General features: G+C 46.5%; 1 protein-coding gene across 7 annotated transcripts in view; it reads right to left on the reverse strand.

The window, feature by feature from the left end:
- LOC120898761 overlaps nucleotides 1–19560 on the reverse strand; it is a 36196-nt gene that overhangs the window by 8642 nt on the left and 7994 nt on the right. For 3 of the 7 annotated variants that reach the window (XM_040305045.1, XM_040305046.1, XM_040305047.1), the window contains exons 3-13: nucleotides 17361–17490; nucleotides 16590–16713; nucleotides 14523–14671; nucleotides 12598–13996; nucleotides 8211–8388; nucleotides 7887–8125; nucleotides 7651–7814; nucleotides 7423–7559; nucleotides 6860–6877; nucleotides 6090–6227; nucleotides 1992–2090 (exon numbers count right to left, since the gene is read on the reverse strand). In XM_040305045.1, the coding sequence (XP_040160979.1) occupies nucleotides 1992–2090; nucleotides 6090–6227; nucleotides 6860–6877; nucleotides 7423–7559; nucleotides 7651–7814; nucleotides 7887–8125; nucleotides 8211–8388; nucleotides 12598–13996; nucleotides 14523–14671; nucleotides 16590–16660 (2592 nt within the window). In that variant the 5' untranslated portion in view covers nucleotides 16661–16713; nucleotides 17361–17490. The remainder of the gene's footprint in view (nucleotides 1–1991; nucleotides 2091–6089; nucleotides 6228–6859; nucleotides 6878–7422; nucleotides 7560–7650; nucleotides 7815–7886; nucleotides 8126–8210; nucleotides 8389–12597; nucleotides 13997–14522; nucleotides 14672–16589; nucleotides 16714–17360; nucleotides 17491–19560) is intronic. The other 4 variants (XM_040305048.1, XM_040305049.1, XM_040305050.1 and 1 more) reach the window with 4 other exon arrangements.

Raw genomic sequence — 19560 nt, forward strand, 5'->3', positions numbered from 1 at the left:
CAGAAGACAATGCAGGGATTGCAGGCGGCTTGGTGGTGTGGATATTGGATGGACTTTTGTTTTGTTATTGTTTTGTGAACTGACATTCACGTAGATACATACATACATACATACAGCCAGGATCGTGATGGTGGTAAAGGAGGCACGCAACTACGTACAGAGAAGGAGACTAATGTTGGGTGGCAGTGATCCGAAAGGGTCGGATGGGGCGTGTGGTCTATAGACAACGCTAATGGAGCGGCTATTGTTACAAATTTTCTTATTAATTACAGTTCAATCGACTGAATACGGACGGGCCGGAGATCCATTTGTTTATCAATGTTTTTTTTTTGGATTCTGCTCTACTTTAAAATGGGCAACGGATGAGTTTTAAGGACAATTTAACGTAAAGTTGTCAATTTAATGTTTATGGTTCATAGCATGAAGTGTGGCAGCTATTCAAAAATCTCTAAGCATTCAGATGTCTCAATGTTTTTAAATGGTACTAGTAATAGGTTGGGGTAGTTAAAACACTAGTAGGCATTATTGCAAACAAATGTGGTAGTTTATCGTATCGATGGTTGTACCAGTAGTATCAATGTGTTTAAACAGTATGTATAGACGAATGTACATTAATAAGGTTTTCAAATAGTAAAATAAATAATAAATAATATTATAATAAAAATAAATCAAGTAAACGGGGGAAAACTTCCAACCACACGTACATGTAAACAGTTTTGTATAAAAACATTAGATGACTATTGTTTGTTAAGAGTTCTTGAAAATTTTAAACTTTCAATAAATCTTTAAGTAAATATAAAAAGTCTCATCTCAATCAAACTGAAGCTCCAGTGAAGTCCAAATAGTGAAACAATCAGTACAAACTTTGTCCCACGACCCTGTTACACGAACCAGAAAGCGTTCGGTAATGTATGTAAGCAGAAAGATCCGTGTATTCAATTCATATACGCTTTCGCGTAACATTTGCTTCGTACTTTCCACGCATCAACATTGGTTGCGCCTACTGTTTTTGCTATGCTACAGCGTGAAGGAGTAGTAGTTAGGCAGTAGTATCTGCCACATAATGGCAATCAGTTAACGAACTTCGTTGTTATTATTGTTATTGACGAGTAAGAAACATCCAATAACAGCGGAATAAAGGACATAAACGGAAACGAACCATACAAACTAGGTAGAAAAGAAAACAAAAACATTCCAGTATCTACTGCTAATAGTAATGAAAACATGCTAGAAATAGTTTTTTTTTCTGTTAACATCTACGCCTGGCATCGAATGGTAACCCAGTGGATCGAGAAAATGCACAAACTCTAAGGAAATTGAAGCGCAAAACACTATCGTTTTCGTATCTGCTATGTATTACATCCCCTAGCCATGACCGTGATCGAGCAGAAAGAATAGGAAGCTTTCCACTAGGCTTTTCTTCTTTTTTTTAACTAGAAATCAGTTGACTCGACAGGACGATTATATTCACACAAATGTTGCTAGTGCAGTTAAGATGTGCTTGCGGGTTAGTTTTGCTATTGATCTTTTTGTTTTGTTTTTTGTTTGTTTGATGCTTTCGTCGTGGCTACTAATGTAAACAACAGGTATGTAATGTATAATTCATTGGCTCTAAATTAGCTAATATAAACAAGCCGTAAGGCGATGCAAGATGCAATTTTGAAATATTAACATTGCGTTCCAATTTTGCGTTTTTTTTTTGCATTGTTGCTGCTGTTGTTTTTTTTTTGTTGTTGCCGTAGCAATATTTGCAATAAATGTAAGGCTGCCGTACTAGCAAAAAGGTAAAAATGGTAACAAAAACTGGTTTCGACTAAGCGGTATATAAAAGCGTAAATAAGCGAAATTGAACAGATTTGGCTTAAAAAACGTTTATTTACCGAAATGGTTTCTAAGTTTGTTTTTTTTTTTTTGTAAATAATTGATAAATGTATAAATAACAAACGGTTACAAATAATGAAGTAAAAGCGCTTTCTCTTTCTCTTAATTACCTTCAAAATAAGGCTGCTCTTAGAAAAACCTTTAGCTTTTTCTTTTTGAAAGGATCTCCCTCTTCGATTAGAATGCTTTTTTTGTAGGTTTTGTAGTATCTAAAGTTGTATATAAAATAATCGATTAAAAATGACGGTTTTATTTGATTAATGCGCAGTACAATGGTATTGGTGGTGGTGGTGGTGGTGGCGGTAGGGGAAGGGTGTTACAGGATCACATGGAGAGGGTGGTGGGTGGTACAACTGTGCTGTGATGAACCTTGGATGGACACATATATGGGCTGTTTGGAGTCGTGATTTGGGTCGTGTGATAGCATACATTCCAACAAACAACAACTGAAAACGGCAAAACGGCCACTAACTGCAGGACACCGACGTTACGGAGCGCGAATGGGGGAATGAAAAGGGGCAATGAACACTACCGGCGAGGGGATGGGGCGTAAGGGATAGTTAAAATAATGAAACCGAAACAAAATTCAATTCCTCTGAATGGAACAAATTTTAATGGGCACAAAACTGAAAGCATGAACGCGCGGGTTCAAGAAATAAGTGTCTAATACTGTGTGTGTGAGTGTCTGTGTGCGTGAAAAAACGATAACGAAACTATGATCAAAACGCACAATTTTTGGTAATAGAAGTGTTCGAAAGGACGGAAAACGCACGATACGAGCTTGGTCGAACATAATGTTGATCGTTGTTGATGAAGCACACACAAATAAACGCACACACACACATAGAAACAAATACAACCCGAACTCGATTTGTGCTGCTTTCGATGTAGGCCTGTAATTAATGTACGATCGTAGCAATCAAAGTAAAGCCTAAAACAGTCACAGCAGCGAGGCGAGCTCAAGCCTCTGCCATTGACTGTCGAAACCAAATACACGGCGATGGCAATACGAGCGGGCGTAATGGTAGTGGAAGCGGTTAGGGTGTGTACTTTTGTGACAAACTTGTGATCATATGAGTGACCCTTCGATTTGGCAAAGTTCCGGCGCACGAACAAGCAAACTACAGCGTGTAACTGCCGCTTGTATGCTGCTAGATCCATAAATGTGTATGATGTCAGGTTGCAGCAAACAAATTTATAATTTCGAGCTACGAAGTTGAAGTTCAAATTTCCAGCAATGGAAGACCATGAACCATGAACGGTAATGAATGGATTTTTGACGGCATACATCAATTCGACGTGGTACGAATGAACTTAAATGTGTAGTAATGTTGTTTTAGCATGGGCAGGTTTCGCGACTCCGCGTGAATATTATAACAGAATAGATTGAAACGAATCAAAAAAATTTTTTTGTGGTATGTAAGGAGTTTTAAAACAATTCAAACTCTGCTAGCAAAATGAAAAATAGTCTGAATAATCAATGTAAGTAACACATTTGATGATGAGTCGAATGTATAACATAAGAATTGATATACTTTTAAAGTGAGTTGTTTTTTTTATATTTAAACTTTATTGTTTTATGCATGATGTTCAGACATTTTTTAAATTCCGATTCAAAATTTAATTAGTGATACGAGATGTTTTTGATTTGATGATTCAAGTGAATGATTTTTTGGCATAACAAAAACATTCACAAAGCAACATTAGGTGCAGAAACGAAACCACACGAATTCTGTTTGGCACATTAAAGTGTGTGCATCGTGTGTAACACAAAAGATGCTTGATCATAATACGAAACATAAATCGTATGTAGTGTACGGCAAAAGCCCTTCCGGAACAGATGGTAACAAAGTTATGCAATTTGGTGGATGCTGTTTAGTTTGAAGGAGTTTAGCTAGTGGTGGATTTAATTGGTTTTACCTGTTGTCAATTTACTTGTTTTTTTTTTTTAACACAGCTAATAATACACAAACACACATACAAATTACATAGAAACGGATTAACTATATATCCGACACACTGCGAAAACGAGCAACGGTTTGAAGGAACAGTTTTTAGTTAATTTTTCACATCAGTTATCGTCTCAAACGGAAATCGCTAAAATAAATTGTGTCGACGCATTGTTGATCGTATCTCATCAAACCTGGTTGCCCGTTTCGGAATTGCTAAACTGCTTAACTAACGATACACACACACACACACATACACACACAAACACGCCGCATACAGAGCGACACAATGGTACAGAAGTCTAAAGATTCACGATACAGCACATATTAAAATTAGCGAAACGAAACATAAACACAAACACAACCAACGTACAACAAACTAATCCAGCCCTCCAGCAGAAAAGGGAGGGGGAGTCGGAGGATGGGCAGGAGCACATACACGAGCAGCAGAATAATGCTAACACGACCAATTACTGTATTATTTGCTGCGCTCTCGATCTCGAAACCAATGCGATGCAACCACGAAATTTAGTTCCCCCAAGGTAAGACGCCTGTGCCTCGCTCGACTCTGTGTGCCTATCCTTGCTGACAATCTTATCGCCGTTTAGACAACAAACAAAACAAAATAACAGAAATCCCCAATTCCAAAGAGATGTAGCAGAAATTGGCTCAATCTAGCTACAAACGACTTCAGTTTGCACGCGCTGGTCTGTGCTTTGGGCCACTTTGAAGGCAATTTTCTTATCAACGCGAGAGAATGTTGCAAATGGGAGGAAACGGGGATCGTCGAGCCAATGTGTAAAAAGTGTTCGAGTATTCCAATTATTATATTTTTCATTAACCTGCCAACTACTATTCTACATACGCTGAGGATTGGTTTATAATTCAGAGCATCATTTCACTGCACCTGATTTTTTTTAAAGCTGGTACATTGCTTTTATTTGGAGGTGCTTATAGCTTGGGTGGCTTGCAAGAGCTTGCATATGTGTTATGTGTATCTAATAGTTATCCAAATAATATAATAAGTGTAAGCAATTGTAACGATAGTTGACATTAAATATACTTTAAAGTGATTGTGTGTTAAAAAGAAAGTGATAAAATGGAAGCCTTCCGAATGGATTACAATGTTACGAACGAAATGAAGTAGACGGAAAATATTAAAAAAAAACACGTACAACTTGTTCGCCAATTCTATACTGATCGTGTAAAATAAGTAGCAAAATAATAATGTAATCATTTTTCAATAGAAAATTAATCAAATTTGTTTTTTTTTTTTTTTAATTTTTAAAAAGCACACCAAATTCTGTGCTTTTGAGCAATTATGTTTGATGCGAGTGTTGAGCGCAACACTCTACTGTGAGCATATATCCTGAGGGTGGGTGTGGAGGGGCCGATGGTTTCAGAAGAGCCGGTGTATGTGTGAAATGAGCGTGCGGTTCACACACAACGAACAAAAAAACAAAAAGGCAAACCGTTCGGTAAAACGCACTTTGTTAAGAACACATTCAGCAGAAGCTGGCGAATAATGGCGCATGGCAGGTTGCACACAAGATGTCCAATATAATTACACTGAGGTATAATAAACGTAACATCGCAAACCACGCACTGTGTGTGTATGTAAGGGGGGGGGGGGGGGGAGGGTGAATGTGGCGTAGCATTATTGATGCACATTGATGTTGCTTGAAGCCAAAGCGAACAATAGAAACAGAAACGAATAAAAAAAAGGACGGACGATCGAAGGCGAATTGTGAGGCGAAACATTGAGTGAGCGAAACCAAATTGTTCAGCTGCTACGAACGGCGAGGTGTAAACGGAAGACATAACTGAAACGGAAAACAAATGCGCCCCCATCCCCATCCCCTCTCACCCGCGGAACGAAATAGAGAAAGAACGAAAGAAACAAGGTAAATTAGAGCACATCCTATTTTGTTGGTCGCACTGTACGCGTTACGGGTACAGGAGAAGTACGTGTACTTAAACATAAAACCAAACAAAGGGACGATATACTGTACTGTGTGTATGAATGTGTATGCTGTTGAATGTGTAGATAAGTATCTCTTAGCACATAAAACAAACGTCAGTAAGAAAGCAGCGCGTATAGAACGGTGTAGAAAACAGAAAATAATAAAAGACAACAAGACGAAAGGTGTTTTAAGTACGTTTCGGTATGTATAGAGTGTTTGGTTTGATGTTGTTTCTGTTTTGCTGTTGGTAGAATTAAAAGCACGATTAAAAACATTGCCAGCTCGTTGTACTTACATAGACCTCCTCCCACTGGGACACGTAGCGCACGAGCCGGGACAGTCGGAGCAGCCGCACCAGCGACAGCAGCTTGGCCAGTCTCAGTATGCGCAGGGCACGGCCAGCGTGCAGCAGTTGAAAGGAGTCGGAGAAATCCTGCCGGGCGGGGGAAAAACAAAACCAGTTTGGTGGTGTGAAGTGATACCAAAAACCCCAAAAAAACGGCGGCTCGGCCGTTGCAGTCACAGTTTGTAAATGCGAGCTAAAACATGGGTGTATGCATGTTACAAAAAAAAACAAAAACAAACAAAAAACCAAGAATGTGTCGTACCAACACGGTCCCCGTGGCGCTACCTCACTGCTTCCCATCTACTGCGTCTAGGAACCGCCAACTGCCACACCCCGCAAGGATACATATACAAGCAGACAAAAACAAAATCCCAAAAATACTACCTTCCTAAATGTTTAACATACATGTGTGAGCTGTGAAAATATTTGTCGACTACCACACACACACACACACACTCCTACGGTACCGCAACACACGTATAAAAACGAAAGAAATTAACAAAAAAATCAACTCAAAAAAAAACAGAAACACTAGCAACTCGGGAAGCTGAGGTCACACGCCTGGTGTTCCGCGTGTGCGTGTGTGTGTGTGCGTGTTTGTGATAGAATAGGACCACTGCATGAGCACACCCACACACACACATACACAAACACAAATGTAACTGGGGGAGGAGGCGTAGCTGGCGGCGGAAACAACGTACTATCCATGCCTTCCTTACCTGACTGTACTTTTGCATCTGGAATCAGAGAAACGGAAGAGAAACGGAAACGGGAAAAATTAATTTGGACCAGAGCTCGCGCCAGTTGAGGAAGGGCATGCATGCGTGACAGGCGGACAGGGCGGACTGCAGCAGGGCGTCTCTCGAGACACTACCACTACCACTACCAAGGCAAGCGGTCTAAGAGAAACAAGTCTTAAAGGAGGGAAGATAGGAACAGAATGAAACATCGATCTGAAAGAGGCGATATCTATGTAAGGAGTACAAACAAATAAGAGTGTAAACACAAAAATGAAAGAAAAAGAAAAAAAGAAGAGAGTGTAAGATAGAGAGAAAGAGAGAGAGAGATAAAAAAAGAAACACAGACTACAAGATTGAAACAATAGATTGAAAACAAGCTATCGAAAAGACGTTAAGCAGAATAGAATAATGGTCTGTCGTGGTGCTAAAGAGTAAGAGTACACGCTACATCCTACGCCTACACACACACACTCTACCAACTGGTGGATCGCCTTCATCTCGCTCTATTCCACCACTCCTTCCCGTCGATGCGTCGTTCTTACCTGGTTGAAGATTAAAAAAATGTAATCGAGCGGTATGGACGATATCAGGTCGAGGAAAAACCACGTCTTCAGATAGTGCTTTGCAATCAGCTTCGGGTCGAGTATCACCTGCTCCGCATTATCCTGCTGCATAATACCTGAAAGCGAGAAACGCAGACAGGGACGGTTAACAGGCCGGTCTCCCCCTCCCAATGTGGTTGCGGCAAGGACCTGCAATGCCGACCGTACCTGTTCTAAAATTGACCACTATATCGACAAGGAAGATTGTATCACTCAGGCAATTGAATGCGATCCATCTGGTGCTCAGGTCGTCGTTGAAAAATGATATCGCTACGGGTAGGATGATCAAGTTCGCTACTAGCAAAAGCAACATGCACAAATCCCAGTAAAATCTGCCGAAGAAAGGAATAAACAGAACGATCAGCACTACTGCCACCATCGCGCCTAAGCGCAGGAGTCCCTACCTGAAGGAGCTGCACGGATGGATGACCCAGTGGCCGGCCGTTTTCTGGCGAATGCGTTCCTTCACCAGCGCCTTTTTGCTGCCGAACAGCTTCATGGCCAGCCGGTTGTCGGTCGGCTGGAACCATGCCTGCAGCTGGTTCTTCAGGAAGTTCGATGACGGTTTCTCTATGGAGGGAGGAATGTTGGGAAGCGGTTCCTCCTTCGGTGTACCATAGAGGGACACGTCATCAAAATGTACCTGCAAATGTTTGATGGCGGGGGAAAAGAAACAGAAACAGTACTTTGCTTTACTTTGTGTGTGGCCAGTGCGCAAGTGACCCTACCTTTGATTTAGCCATGTCGTTCATGTAGTCCGTGATCAGCAGCGCCTCATCATCCAGTGCAGTCACCAGCGAGTCCGTGCAGGTGTTGTCGATCGACACCCGCAGATCGGTGTCGTTCTGGTTGGAGAGATTCGAGTGGAACCTTATGGAGTCGGAGCTGGCCGCACTGAACAGTCTGCTGGTGCCGGCCGATTGCGGTGCAGGGTATTGGCGCACCGACAGTGCGCACGGGTCCATGAGGTGGGGAAGCGAGGGCGGAGAAGAGAAGCGACGAGCAAAGAAATGAGGTGCAGTTAGATGAGGCGAGTCTCAACCGTCGTCTGGTAGTTTCTTCTCGATCCGTCCCGCACTGTGTGTTTGAACAAATTAGCCGAGACTAATTGACATGCGAATCGATCACGACGATCGACCGTTAGCGGACAGTGAATGTGTTTCGCGCACGATTCCCTCCCCACGACTGGAAGCGAAGAACTGGGCTGTGGCACTACAGCGACGGGGAAAGCACAATGTACGGTAGCTCCGGTCCTACTGCTAATTGAGCTTGATGGAAATAACTACCGACCGAGCACAGGGACGATCGTCGGCACGAGCTCGTACGGCGACGTACTAACGAGACCCTTGGCTTGGCAGGGAAACGGTTTGGCACTCTAGTTGGCCCGCTGTCGCGGTGAAGCAATCAGGCCGCAGCTGATACGACGACACACCAACCAGTGCCCAGCGCTGGTTCCACAATTGGCTGGTTCGCCACGTCACCGATAAGATCGTCCCGGTCGGTCCAGCCCGTGCGCAATGCATCGGGATCTATAACTCACTCACTTTAGCACGGGCAGGCACGGTGCAAACAGGGAAATAGGGGTCCAACCGTGCACAATTAGTATGAACCGTGTGGCAACACTTGCATTTCCACTGCTAAAGAGCCCTACGATTTATTGCACCGTATTGACCGAAAACGTCGACCTCCCGGGACACTACTTAGGGAGGGGGACCGGCTCGGATCGGTATATACCTTGGGCCACTCATCAGATGGAATCCGGCCCCGTCTGTATAAGCCATTTAAGTGTGTCGCACCACGCCGATCGCTCGTGGAGTGTGGAATCGTTTTGCCCGCAGTTACATCATCAATTAAACAGACCGCGTGTCTCTTCACGCTACCGACACTTGGCGTTTGCACACGGATCGTGCGTGGACTGGGAAGAGGACGGCTCCAACGACACTCACTCGGTGCACTGTGCAAGTAAAAGTCACACGAGCCGCCTTGGTAGACACACTCAGCGAAACCCGTTGTTGTGACATTGAAAGCAAGGACACTGGGAACTCGTGCACTTGGGCAACACCAGAATGCAGTCCTGCGCGAGCGACCGTGTCCGACTCGCGCTCTGATCCGATTCCACCAGCAGCACACACGGGCAGGTGTGCTTCTCTATTGCTCTATGCTTCATATCAACTTGTTGAGATGACCATGCAACAGCCCCCACACGGCATTAGTGTCGGTCTGACACGCTACACGGCCCCCGGGCACGCAATGTTGAGCCCTATGGGCTCTCGGTAGCTGCACGAACACGAAAAACGAGCCAAACATGCCACCACCAGCTGGGTAAATATTTGTGCAACTTTGTGCGAGGCACTGAATGGGGAATTAGCAAAACGTTAGCAAACGAAAAGGAATTCCGCCACGTTGCCCTCCTGCCCCGCTGGGCGTCCTTGAGCAAATAGCAAACGTTGGCAAATGTTGGCTTTTGGCTGTAGTAGGGGTAGAATGACACACGCCACACCGAAGATGACACTTCACAAAACCAGGTGCCGGTGGGCTTTTGGGGTGCAAAGTAGGACATATTTATTCCCGTTTTTTAAAGCGCACCTGTTTTCCGAGGCGTCGCAGAGCGGGTCTGGACGTTAATTTCGTTAAAAGCACCTGTAATCTCCGTGAAATTTTCCCTCCAGTAAGAATGGAACGGGAAGATAAGTTCAAAGGAATCCTTTCATGTCTAATTATAAATGAGATAGCTACAAACAGCTAAAGCAAAGAGAGGAAAGAGAGAGAGCTGTTCCCTACATTCCGATGAAAACTTATGGTACAAAAAAAAACGTATGGAAAGAGGGAAATAGTCGATCAATCGCCAGCGATTGATCTACACGCTCTCGAGTGGATCGTTGTTACGCTGGCGAACGTTAACCACCCGCTGCTTTCCCAGGGATAATTCAAGCTGTACGCAATGATTTGTACATCACCGATCAAACGCGAATCCCGTATAGAATTGTGCGCCCGTGTTTCTTCCAAAAACACCTTTTGCCAGGCAGTGAAAGGGGGCCGGAAACATCCATCAATTGAACGGCCCAACGGGCAAGAAATGACGGTGAGTGTGGGGAAAGGATGAACGTGTTTGCATCGTGTTTTGTGTGGCCTGTGTTTTTTTGCGACTTGCAAGATCCTGCACGCACCTTTCCCTCCAGATGGCAATAGCGGACCTAACAAATGAGTTGTACAAAAATAGCATCTCCATAAAGGGGTAGGGGTGGGGGAGCGAAGGGAAAGAGGTCAAGGGAAGGTGAAGGATCACAAATATTGCACTCGTGTTCGTTGAGGGGGTTGTTGTTTTTCTTGTTCTGCTTATTGCAGTGATCTTCTTTTAAGTGATTGCTCTACCACATTCCAATTGATTAAATTACTCCTCCGCCTGAGGTCTGTTCGTCGTTTGTTGCTGTTGCTGGCTTGAATATCTTCATCGTGAGCAGGCAGATGTTGGAAGGTGGCTTTGGGTTTGTATGTATGTGTGTGTGAGTGAGGGAGAGAGAGAGAGAGATGGGCGATGAACCACTCCGATAATAGTACGCTAGTTTATGGCGCTTCCAATTGGGGTACACGATCGGGATTTTGTAAACATTTGTGGCCCGTAACCCGTAACATGGAGTTCAATCGAACGAGTGGGAGTGAAGGGTAGTGGTGGTGGCGGTGCTAGAATCAACGAAATCTATGTCCAACCTAAAAACAGATCACCATAATTCATTGGCAATCGGTGGCAGGTCGATCGGTCGTGGCCGATGTCGGGAGATCACGGGCATGAGGCCATCGGCTATTCTCGGCGCTTCCCTGCCAAGTTGTTGTCAGTTGTACGCCTCTGCGTGGCGGATGTCTTTATTGGATCCAGATACATCCAGTTTGTTGTGTTTTGGATGGCGTGAACTCTGTACCGATCTTTCGACAAAACCTTCAAGTCATTTGTAGAGAATGGACTTTGAGAGATCTCTCTGGTGGAAAGGACCTTATAAAGTGCAATTCGTTGGCTGCTGTCAGCATTTCATCAAACCTAGTCTGTTTGGATTTTGATTTGAAGAATGCTGAAAATTGTTTGGAATTTGAATGTGACCGTTGTCGCTCATTGATGAATCAGTCATTTAAGGTCATCCAAAATCATAGAGGTTTTACCAAAAAACATAGATATCCTACTTGAACTGATCACACATGACCGATATGAGACAACCGAGAGATTTAAGGCATTCTTGAGCTAGCTAGTTCCACTTAACATATATGCAAAAATGCATTTTGCAGAAAACAGGGTTGATTTAAGTTACATTTATCACATGACATCATCTTGAATTAATCATTATTGTCACATAGTCACAAACACACTTATCGACTTAACAACATGCCCGTCATGGGTTCAATCCCCAAATAGACCGCGCCGCCATACGTAGGACTGACTATCCTGCTATAAGGTGAATCAATTAGTCACTGAAAGCCAAGCCCACAAGTGGGTGGGCTTTGACCGACATCGGTTGTTGAGCCAAAGAAGAAGAAGAGAAGAGTCACAAACACAAAGGCTAATGAATGTTGAGATAGTAATATTATTGTACTGATGGAATATTCGCCATATGTTGGCCCTGATTTGACACCAAATAATGCCTACCGAGGACAACGAAACACACACGCTTTCAAAGAAGCTGTTGATGCTTTAAAACATCTCTTTTAGGAGTAGAGATGAGCACTACTAGTAAGAACGAGTGGCAGAGATCAGGAATCCTGAAGCTACCCGTACTCAACTCTGCACGGAGAGTTTCTATGACACTCTTTTACGTCTCAACTCATTAACTCTCGCAACTCACAGAGTTGAATTACAATGTTGTGAGTTGCTACGGATACTATGTGAGTTTCATGGCAAAGTCAGATAGGAATGGAATTGATCGCCATTCTTCTACCCTGATCCTTGTCTCTAAAAAGAATGATTATTCTCGTGGCTATTTTGAAGTTGCCCTTTTCCCAAAATGTGACCATAGAGAAGAATATTTGGGAAACCAATAAACCGACTCGCAGTGAGCAAAACATACGTCCCTGACGGGAGTTCCCGGTACATACAGCCGTGTGTACCGTGTCCTCGCGCGTTATATTTACCTGCCATTGAGCTTGTAGCTGCGCTTCTTCTTCGCACGATTTAAGCTGTTAGTGTTGGGCGAATTGCTGTGATACTGAGGCAAAATGTGATTGGAAAACAGGTTGTAGACACTGTTGCTGTAGCAGTTGCTGCTGCTCTTGTTGATGTTGTTCTCCGCCGGTGCGCTCAGCTGCCGGTTGTACTCGACGTTCTTCGAGTTGAGATCGTTCACTTGCTTGTTCAGCTCGATGATGTTGCGCAGCTGGCTAATGTCGCTCGCATGGTAGCCGTAGCCGTTCCCGCTGTTGGACGCCCCGTTGATGGCACCGTTGCTGTTATTGCTTTTGTTGCTGCTATTGTTTATCGTTTTGCTACCGTTGCCGTTACTGCTACCACTCGCGCCACCGCTGAATACGCCGCCGCCACTACCGCTGGCGACACCGCCACCGATGCTGGCACTCTTCCGCTCGTAGTTCACACTGAAGACGTTGTAGTTGGTGGCGTGTTGCTGCTGCTGCTGCTGCTGCTGCTGATGCTTTGCGCCACCGTTGGTGCTGCTGCTGCTCGCACCGGGTATGCTGCCGCCCCGCTCGAGCTCACCAGGCGTTGCTCCGTTGCTGTTGATGCGGGACCGATTGTACAGCACGGTGCCGCTGCCGTTCGGCGAGTCGGTGTGGCTGCTGGTGGAGTAGCTTAGGCGCGGCTGCACCGCTGTATGATGGGACAGCAGGTTGCTGCAGGCATGTTGCATCGACCCACCGGACGCAGTTTGGGCCCCGCTCGACGACACGCTGTGGTGGCCGTACGGTGGCAGGATCGACCCGTTGCCGTCGACGCTGCCCGAGCCGCCGCCCTGCAGCGAGTGGAACGAGCCCTGGCAGGAGCTGAGCAGCGCGCTGCCCTTGCCGCTGCCGCCGGACGACTTGGTCGGCGCCGAGGACGCTACGATGTTCGCTGCTGCTGCTGCTGGTACGCCCCGGCCCGACGAGCCCGAACCGCCATGCGCCGGCGAACTCTTGAGGCTTTGGTTCGAGTGGTCGTGGTGCTCGTGGCAGGCGGGGTGATAGTGTGCCGGCGGCCCGTCGCTCGGCGTTCCGCCCAGGTGCAACGTTGGCGGGTTGCTAAGATTGTTGCTGATCGCACATTTCTTGCACGGGAAGGTGCTGCCGGGGCCGTCGGGACGACTGCCCGCCGACTGCTGCTGCTGCTGCGATTGGGAGCTTGTGCCGGCACCGTTGCTACCCGCTAAACCCTTGTACGAGCCGCTGCAGTTGTTCGCGGACACCGACTTGCCATTGCTCTTGACGAAGTTAAAGTTGAGATTGCTTTCCTCCACCGAGAGCGATGTTTTGTTGAGATCGTTGTACTTGTGGCCCGACTTTTGATCACTCGATTCCGCCTTCGGAGTGGTGGATTTGTCTGCCGACACGAGAGAGTAAGAGAGAGAGGGAGAGAAAAGTAAAACATCACATCACAAACACGGACACCAGCATGGACGGGAAGCCGAATTAAACTTGTTGAGGAAGCACCAAGAAGCAAAGCTAGCATCGCATCATCTTCGGGCCACTCCACGCAAGCGACTCCTAGAAGACACTCGATTTGTGCACCACACTACACTCACACACGCGCACAAGTAAGCGTGTTGCTTTCATTGCTGAGATTACATTATTTTCAAATTCAAGCCAAATTTTGTTCAATTTGTACACATCACTGCCGAGCGCGAGGCGTTTTATTGCACCACCAGCCGATTACCACTGATTGAAGTTAATGTTTTTTCTTCGTGGCGAGATATTTGTAAAATACGAGGTGGTTTTTTACGACTATCGCACTAATGAACTCCACTAAAAACCGCGCAACATTAGCATTGCTTGCCCCACTGCTTGTGGACAGTTCACCGGTGCACGATCGCGTCACTTTCTTCTTCCGAGAAGCGCCTTTTACTTACCGATCACTGCCAGCGAGGTCGAGCCACTGCGGGAGCTGTTGAGCGGTTCGCTAGTCGCACTGTTGTAAACAATGTTACTGAACCCGATGTTCACCGACGACTGGTGCAGCTGGGTTTGGCTGAGTTGCAGAAACTCCGCGTTTTCTTGCCTATGCAAAATGGGGATAGAGAGAGAGAGGAGTAAGATACAAAACCACACACTCATAAACCAGAAGCAATCACACACACAGAAAAGCGCAGAAAACGCTTATGTACACGTGTGCGTGTACACAGTCACACGGCAAACGTTCGATGGCCGCGCGCACACACGCGGGCGGTGCCTTCTAATATGTATTAAATGGATTGAAAATGGAACGAAAATAAGATGTTTATACTCGTTGCCACCGCTGCTCCGCCGGCCCACTGTTTCTCCAGCCGAAAGATAACGCGTTCTTCCCTCTCGTTCGGCCGCCGACGAGCGCGTCGTTTCCCAGCGCGTCTCTCCCCTTCGCGCTCGGGGCCAATCATCAACGAAGCGCCCGCTCGCCGTAGGAAATCACTGAATGGCAGTTTACAGCTTTGTATATCTAATTTACGGTAAACGGCCCGAACGGAAACTAGTTGTGAGTGATGGACGGCCGCCGGACGGGGCAAATTTGACTTCTCGCACCTAAGGTTGCTGTTGTGATTGCGGACGGAGCAGGGATTGCTCATCTCTTTTCGTCGGCCGGTTGCGATCGGTTCCGCTAATCAGCGCCCAAAGTGGCGATGATCGTTCAACGCATCTTCGACTTCAATTCAACCGATCGCTCAACGCATCGTATCGATTGGAAATGGGGTGCGCCAGATGATTGGACGGCTCTATATTTTCGCTGCCAATAATTAATCAACAGTGAATCAAGCGGCCATCACACGGGGCCAACATTTAATAATAGCAAATATTTAATAAAAAAAAGAGTGCGGCAAATTGTATACACTCTTGCTGTAACTGAGTTTAAAGCAACAAAACATGAACAAACTACCAGGCGCATCCATCGTCTCCGATCTTCCGCCGGCGCACGTCATACCGACAGCAATCGGAGCCGAAAATCAAGTGCTCGATCGTAACATGACCCCGGCTACCGGTGGAATGTTACGATCGTATACTACGGCTAAGTACAAACAATACTTGAAGCAAACGAGAAACCGAACCCGCCGAGAGGGCAGCGCTTAACGAAGCTTAGCAGCAAGGCATCATAAAACTCGCAAGGTCACGCCCAAGACGCGGCTCTCGCTGCTCACGAAAACTCGCGAGCGGTTGGTTTATGGCAATTTTATAGCGTATCGATCACGGCCAGACGCAAACCCGGCTTGTCCCGTCCGCCCGTCGCTTGTAAACGGGGCGTTGTGTGCACGAGTTTTACAAATATCCAAAAATAAATAAATAATCTTTTTGCGCGGGACCGTCGATCGTACACGCCCCCCGTGGCAGGAGCTTGGCTCCAGCAGCGTGTACACGGCGCGGCGTGCGCGGCATACACTGGCGACCCAGCCTCGAGGCGGCCCCCACGGCACAGCAGTGTAGATCTATTTCAATCTGCTCTCGCTGCCTCCATCAATTGCCGACCGTATTTACTGGGCAACTAAGTAATTGCACGCGTGCTGCTGCTCGCCGTCGGTCCCTGTCTAGCAGTCCCCCCCCCCCCCGTGCAGTTCTCATGGTGCACCGGCGGCTGCCGCTCCACGAGAGCCGATCGATCGGTCTCGGTCCCGGTGGAGCGCGCGCAACCGTTCCCGGACGCACGAACTTGACTGAACTGGAGCGCGCTTGTTTGCGGTTCCAGATACCGGAACGCATGGGGTGGGTGCGGTTTCGGGGCGGTAGCGAGAGCGCGGCCCTGTTCTCGCGCGACTGCCGCAACTGCTCGAACACAAAGCGAACGAGCGGGTGGTGGTTGTCCCAGCTGCTCGACTGTGCCCCGCATGAGTTTCGAGACGGTGATGGTGGTGTGGAGAATTGCACCACATTTGGACATTTACACGATGGAGTACGTATGCGAGAGAAGGGAAAGAAATGGTACAGTTTTCTGCTTCAACCGCTACACTCACCTGCTCTGTATGTAATTGTTACAGTATGCGCCAGGACCACTAACCCGTCGTTGAAAGTTTTTAAAAGGCATCTTCACACATCTACACTAGATGAACGGCTGACGGGGATAGAATGCGTGTAATCCTGTTTGGGAAAAAGGGAAGACAAACGAGTGAGTATACATTTATATTATATTAGATTTAACTCAATTCAAACACAAACAAAAACATTAAGAGAGATATTCATTGAACCTTGTCCAGACTCGCCCTGTTCCACACAACGTCTTGGACGTTTTCAACAATAGGACACTTCCTAGACACTGCCGAAACACCAAGGAAATCCTAAAATTGCGCATTTGCATCACATTAGCTGCCCTACCCCGCGCGCTCGACCTGTCTTTTGGGTCCAATTCATTTGAATATTCGCTAACAGCTCTGGCACCGACAATGAATGCAGAGACGTCTGCAACTCTTTCATTCCTTCGTGGTATGTGTTGCTGTGTAATTTTTGATCAGATATCGGCAAGCCAAGGGCGCTGAGCCGGTCGTCAGTTGGTGGTTTGGCTAAAATTCCAGACCAATTTGGGACGCCGGGAGCTGCTGGTCCTGCTGCCCGGGATAGCCCCTCGACAGCTGGCGCCAGTCGCTCTCTTCGCTCGCTTGGATAATGAACTCAATGATACCTGAATATTCATACCGTTATCGCGTGGAAGGGTACGAAGGTCACCCGTCCAGGACAGTCGCTAGTAGCAATCGCAACGATATGCGGCGCGGGCCAATTAGTAGAATTACCTGCTTAAAATGTGATTGCTGCAGTAATCGCCAGTACTGTGTACCCTACGCTTACAATTTTCTAAAGGCATCTTTCAACACATCCAGCACGTCCGAATCCGTTGTGTTTGGGCTCTGCAACTCGGTGGCTCTGGAAATGGGAAGAGAGAGAGAAAATAAATGGAAAAGGGCATCATAAATCATTGGTCCTTTATGTTTGGGGGGTTTCTTGATGAGCAGCAGCACAAGGCCCCATTGCAGTAGGAAGAATAGTAGGAACAGCAAGAATTTCTACCAAAAAAAGCAAAAGGAAACAATCAGCGCGGGAAGGGCATGCAAGAACACAAAACCACGTAAAACTATAAACTCATTCACGTCCTCCCTCAGCACAGCAGGACGGCACAAAACGTTGCATTGGAGTGCTATTATCGTTAAAATCTTTAACGTCGCATTGTCGCACTAGCAGCGTAATCAATTTACCGTTCACCGGAGGAGGAGATAGCCAACGCCTTAACCCCACAAGCGCCCCCAAGTCCCAGAAGCGTCGTTTGGCGCGAGTTTGTAAACATCAGCCCATTGGAAGCGAGACACGAGATGGTAAGCATTTTCCGCCCAATGGTCGTTTCGACCTTAAGAACGAGGTCGGAACCAATTTGCCTGCCCCAAGAAGGACCGAAAGGTGCGTGTCAAAACATAATTACATTCATGAAACATATGTTGCTGAAGAGCGCCGCGAGGAAGTCGTTTTGGGGGTCGACGGTCGTGCGTAAGTTAAAGGTGCGATGGGGGGGGTCCCTTCGGTCGGTCGTCGACAGTCGCGCCCGGACCAGAAGTCAGCCAGGGATGTCAGAAATAGCCAAACATGTTATGACGCAGAAAAAGCCTCACCCCTCTCCTAATACCTTCATGCGCTCGCACATACGACCGGAAGCAATCGTGCGGAATTGAACGGTGGCTCTGCAGGAAGCCGGTGTGGAATTGTCCGCGTCCGCTCACCACGACGCGCTCGATTGGGTCGTGTGCGGACGGTAGCATGGCAGCCCCGAGCAGTCCCTAACGGTGCTTAGCGAGCTTTTTGTCCCTTTGTTTGTCTGTAGGGTGGTGGTGCTTTCGGGCTCCCCTATTCACTCCCCTGCTGACGACAAAAACACACGCTGGAGCGGCTCATTTGTGTAGGAGAGCGGGAATTGTTTACCCCGTTTGGTCGTGGCCAAAATCCCACCCGGGCAGCGTGAAGCTGACATCTGTCGCTACACTGCACAAACACTTCGTTCAAGCTCACACACACACCCACATATGGTGTGCTACGGTAACTGCTTGTTTGCATGCTGATGCGGGTGCTTCCCTCTTCCCCTCCCCCCGAAGCACCGAGCAGTATAATGAAAGTAATAATGTAGAAAGCGAAATTACATGCTCCTGCTGCGCCGTACGTCTTTCGGGACGAGCGTTTGCCAAATTTTGAACAAACAAACGGGACTCCTCACCTCCCCCCCCCCCCCCTCCCTTAAGATGCGGTGGAAAGCGGCTCTCGTCAAAACGAACCAACTCTCCACGTGTGTGTGTGTGCCAGCTGACAACCGGGTGAAATAATGAATCGTTCGATTTGTTTGATTGATTGATGGGTCGGCGCGCTGGTTGGGTCGTCAGACGGACGGGAAACGATTTTCCCGGGTTTTCAAACGCTGAGGTTCGTGAGCTCTGAAGCTCGGCGGCGTTTGCGCTTACACAAAAGGACTGCACTACTAATCAACGTTTCCCGCGGCAGCCCTGGACAAAGCGGGCAACACCGGTGGTAAGAGTGCTGAAAGCAAACACTGGTACCAGTAGGGGAGCGATGGATGATGTCAGAAACTGGGAGGAAGGGAAGGTTATGTGAAATATAAAGTATGGTTTTATGTACACAGATAAATCATCCTGCAGCTGTGCTGCTAATACAAGTAGATTATTATTATTATTTGGTGTGAGTGAGGAAACAGAAAGAATTTTGGTTGTCATGCCTTGTCGATACAGTGCGTAACACTACGACCAAATCTCTGGGTTTTCCAACATTTCAGAAATGAGAAAAGATTATGTAATGCGTTGCTTTACATTTTTTAACCACTACAGTCGTACGTACTGTGATACTTTATAAAAATAATGAAAAATTAATGCAATAAACGACTGTAACAAATTTTTCAAAAGAAAACTGTGAAAATTCCTTCAGCAATCTTAAGTATCATTT

Source organism: Anopheles arabiensis, chromosome 2 (genome assembly GCF_016920715.1).
Source record: "Anopheles arabiensis isolate DONGOLA chromosome 2, AaraD3, whole genome shotgun sequence".
Taxonomy (NCBI): Eukaryota; Metazoa; Arthropoda; class Insecta; order Diptera; family Culicidae; genus Anopheles; species Anopheles arabiensis.